Source organism: Cyprinodon tularosa, unplaced genomic scaffold, assembly GCF_016077235.1.
Source record: "Cyprinodon tularosa strain WSP-4 unplaced genomic scaffold, ASM1607723v1 ctg389, whole genome shotgun sequence".
In the NCBI taxonomy this organism is placed as follows: domain Eukaryota; kingdom Metazoa; phylum Chordata; class Actinopteri; order Cyprinodontiformes; family Cyprinodontidae; genus Cyprinodon; species Cyprinodon tularosa.
In genome coordinates, this window is record NW_024039106.1 from 10,528 (window position 1) to 15,000 (window position 4,473).

The following is a 4,473-nucleotide window of genomic DNA, read 5'->3' on the forward strand; positions in this document are numbered from 1 at the left end:
AAATTTCTCTGGATTCCCCGTTTGGATTGGGCTAAAAGGGTCATCTTTGTGATTTTGGTGGCAGATTTTGATTATAAATGGGGGAAAAGAAGCCAATCTATTTCAAAGGGGAAACCCCCACTTTTGCCATGGGGAAACCACGGCAACACCAATTTTACTAAAAACTCCCTGTGCCTTTAAAAGAAGTTAGGAAAAACTGTTTTCTGTCTGCTGAAAACAGTTTTAGGTTGATTTAGGTCCCAAATAGGACAGGGGAGGGAAACCATTTCCCAAATAAAAAAGGGGCTTCTGGGGTTTTCCTTTAGGGGCGTTGGGTTCAATTTTGTAACAGTTTTTTAAAAATACAGTTTTTGGGTTTGGGGAAACCCAGAGAGGATTAAAACTTTCCAAGGGTTTTGTGTCATTTCAGTTTTTAAAAAATTATTGCATTTTTGGGAAAAAGTTGGGGGGGTACGCCAAAATTCGAGGCCTGGCCCACAAAACCCCTTTTTAAAAAGCTGGAAAACTCAAAAAGTTTTTATAAATTTTGGGGTCTCACATGCCTTTTTCTGCCTTTCATGCCAAGTGTGAAAACCGAGGCTCACCGTCCCTAGGAGGATTTTGCGAAAAACGCGCAAACAAAATTTAAAAAAAACCAAAAATCGGGCCCTTTGAGCCAAAATGGCTGACTTCCTGTAAGGGTTTTTTAGCAAACCCATAATGTAACCTTTTTTTTATGAATTTTTGGGGAGAAACAATTTTCCAAACCCGCCAAATCCAAATCCCCTGTGACTTTCGGTTTTCCCCCCAAAACCAAAGTTAGGCGGGGCTGTTTGGAAAACCAAAATTTTGGGCCCCGCCCATTTTTTGGGTTCCTTTAACAAACTAAAATTTTCACTAAGGGGGGCAATTTACGGGCCCAAATTTTTTGAGGTTTTTGAACATGCTAAAGCCTCCAAAATGCTGTTTCTTTTACGCGGAGAAAAATAATAAATAATAATAATAATAACAAACGATACAGGAACAATAGGCTCTCGCAGCGGTGAGCTGCTCGGGCCTAATAAACGGTACAGGAACAATAGGCTCTCGCAGCGGTGAGCTGCTCGGGCCTAATAATCTAATCTTACTTTAGTTCGATTTAATTCAAGGGTGAAAAGGGTTCCTTTTATACAATAGTTCCAACTGTAGATGGCACACAACTCATCTACAAATCAATCACTAACTATCAAAACTACAGATTGGAAAAAGAAAACACAGAGTGGATGGAAGTAACAGTAAAATGTATACTTTTTAAAGTTAAAACATTTTTTTATTTAATTTTAGTAGAGTTACTTATAGCAGGTGGATAGGTGGGTTATTTTATTTTACTATAGTAAATGTAAAATGTTAAGCATTAAAAAAAAAAAAAAGTGTTGGAGAGCTGCAGTTCTGATTGCCATCCTGGGGTCACTTAGTCTCCATAACAACCATTAGACTAAGGCTGAAACAATTAATTTAACAATAATAATTGTGATTAATTGATTATTCCAATAATTGTCAACTAATTTAGTAATAGACTAATCGTTGACTGGAGTATAGAGACTTTAAAACATGCCATTAGCTGTCAGAGCAACCTACTTAGAGCAGTAATTACATAAAAATTGTAAATTATATATAAACATTTTGCATTTAAGATAAAAGAAATGTTTTTTTCTATCTATTTGCGCTATCCAGAACTCCTCAAGTGGAAGAGGTTCAGTTTCACCTGGTTTGACTTTGTAAAAAAATCTTCTTTAAGGAACCTTTTCTATCCGATTATAAATCTATTGATTGAAAAAAAATAATTGACAGATTAATCGACTTGCAACTTGTTAGTTGCAGCTCTATATTAGACACTAGCGATATGCTAGGCCTTAATTTTTAAATTAAGGCCTTAATTGCCATTAAGACTTATTAAATGTGATTGTGGCATTTAAAACGCTTAATAAAAAAAAAAAAGTTGATAAAAACAATTTCAGCAGATATATTATATCAGAAATAACTGTTTGGAAAAGAAGCTTGAGGCGGAGAAAAAGCTAGAGAATGGGAAAATGCAAATTTCAACAAAAGTGGCTGGAAAACAAGGAATTCGGGACATTGCTGCAGCCTGACGACAGCAAGGACAACAAAGGATTTTGCTGTGTTGTATACTGTATGTGTGTGTGTGTGTGTGTGTGTGTGTGTGTATATATATATATATATATATATATATATACATATATAAACACAGAGTCATGGGTACTTGATGATGGCATTAAAATTATTTCTAAGAGCATTAAAAAGCATTAAATTAGAGTTACTCATTCCTGGATAAACCCTGTGTTCAATATTTATTTTTTTCTCAATAGTAACATATTAATGGCCATCATCTTATATCAAAGACATGTTTTAAAAGCCAAATGACTATTTTTATGGTTGGTTGAACATAAACATATTAAATGTCCAAATATTTTTGAATTTAAAGAAAATATTAAGATCGTCACATAAAACATTGCCTTTAAAGTTGTTTAAGGATCTGAGAAAATCTAAATTGGAAAATGATCTGATTCACACAGCCTCTCAAAAATAACATAAAGTGCTGTAGGAATCTAATAATCATTAAGTTGGGTCCAGGGGACTAGGATTGAAACAGTACTGATCTAGTGTTTCAAATAAGTCTTAATCTTTTTAGTCAGAATGATATCATCAGTAAAAATGGAGCAAAAATGCGATACATTCATAAAAGTGTAGAGCTCTGACACCTTGTCATCTGTCACAACCCCTGCCAACAATATGTCACCATAATAAACATCACATCGGGCTAATTAGAGCGGCAGATGTCTTTAGTCATTGTTTTTTTTTTTCTGTTAGATGATCCGTGAGGCGCTCCAGAAGGACATCACCATCATGCAAAAGAGTTCGCCGGTTGACCTGGTGACCGAGACAGACCAGAAAGTGGAACAGCTCATTATATCTTCCTTAAAGGAAAAGTACCCCAAGCACAGGTAAGCTGCTGCTATGGAAAGTCTGCGAAGTGGAACATGAGGTGTTTTTTATCCCACCATAAGAACAGCTGCTTCCTGAGGGGATTAAATGTGGATGAAATGGTTCTGCAGTCGGTGGAGCATCCAACAGTCAAAGAATAAGTGAAGCTGTGTGGTTATATAATGCAGTTGTCAGATGTTACATCGACCACATGTTAAAACCAGGCTGAAACGATACATAATATATCAATTTCTGCTGAGATGGAGAGTCCATCCCTTCTTGCCTGTAGTTGCATGATAGCACAACTTGACCTCCTGAAAACCCAAACTGAACGTCACACTTAAATTTTGTACCAATGCAGTCTTCTTAAGCTCAGTTCCTGGACAACTTCTTGCAAAGCTGATTGTTTACGTGCCAACCACCATGACGCATGGGCTGCTAATTTCAACCTAATTCAATGTTTTGCTTGTAGGTGTCCAAAGGATTATGTGTTTTGATAAAAATAAATTGATTTTTTTTATTTTATTCACATAGGGACGGAGTCAGTCATTGCATATATAAACCAGTAATTCAAAACCTGGTGAGCTAGACTTCCTAAGGGAGGGCTGCTAGGGAGTTCAGGACTGCAGCCAATGCTTAAATACCAAGGAGACTGTCAACCTGTTTTAATCATATAAGCACACATATACAAAGGCAATCAAAGGAAAAAAAAATACCAATTAAATTGCTTCACAGTTTCTGTTTCCACAAACGTCTGCCTATTATACGTATCTTTAATAGAATTAAAGCTAATTAAGAAACAAAATGGTACAACTTTAGTGCATTAATTTTTAAATTAAATCTGACATTCTATGTACACACATTCACTCATTACATATGGATATACTGGCAGATCCTGTATCCTAAGTCAAACACAGTGGACAAAGTGGAGTAAAGAAAATGTAAAAGAAAAGAAAAGTGTTTCAGTTCAGCATAGGCCTGCAATATGACTGGGGAGGAAAGGTCTGTTTTGATTATTTTACACAAAGACTTTTTTTTATATATATGTGTGGTTAAAACGTAGTGATCATCCGGTTGGAACTGGGTTTTCAAGAAATCATCTTTTTAACAATAAGAGCAACTATGTAGGAGCTGCTTAAGTCTGAAAACCTGTATGCAGAACTATGGGAAGGAAAAAGCGATTCAAATACATAGTGTTATAGTCAAGACCCCACCAACCATGACCAAGAAGTACCAAGACAGGGCCAAGAACTTTAGAGGCCAAGACTAAGACAAGACCAAGAGCCTTTGAAATCTAAATCTCTTGTTTTGGTCTTAGACTCTAAATATCTTGGCTTGTCTTGGTCGGCCTCTAAATGTCTTGGCCTCTAAATGTCTTGGCCTTTTCTTGGTCCTGGCCTCTAAATGTCTTGGCTTGTCTTTGTCTTAGTGTTGGACTTAAATTGTCTCTGTGTTGTCTTGATCTCAGCCTTCTAATGTCTTGGCCTCTAAATGTCTTGGCCTTGTCTTGGT

General features: G+C 36.3%; 1 protein-coding gene across 1 annotated transcript in view; it reads left to right on the forward strand.

Moving 5' to 3' along the window:
* Window positions 1-2,847: 2,847 nt before the first annotated feature.
* The window catches only part of LOC119791421 (inositol monophosphatase 1-like), a gene marked incomplete at its 5' end in the record, with an annotated part of 21,678 nt that continues 20,052 nt past the window's right edge, over window positions 2,848-4,473 (forward strand). The window contains one exon of the mRNA XM_038297489.1: window positions 2,848-2,981. Coding sequence (XP_038153417.1) covers window positions 2,848-2,981 — 134 coding nt within the window. The remainder of the gene's footprint in view (window positions 2,982-4,473) is intronic.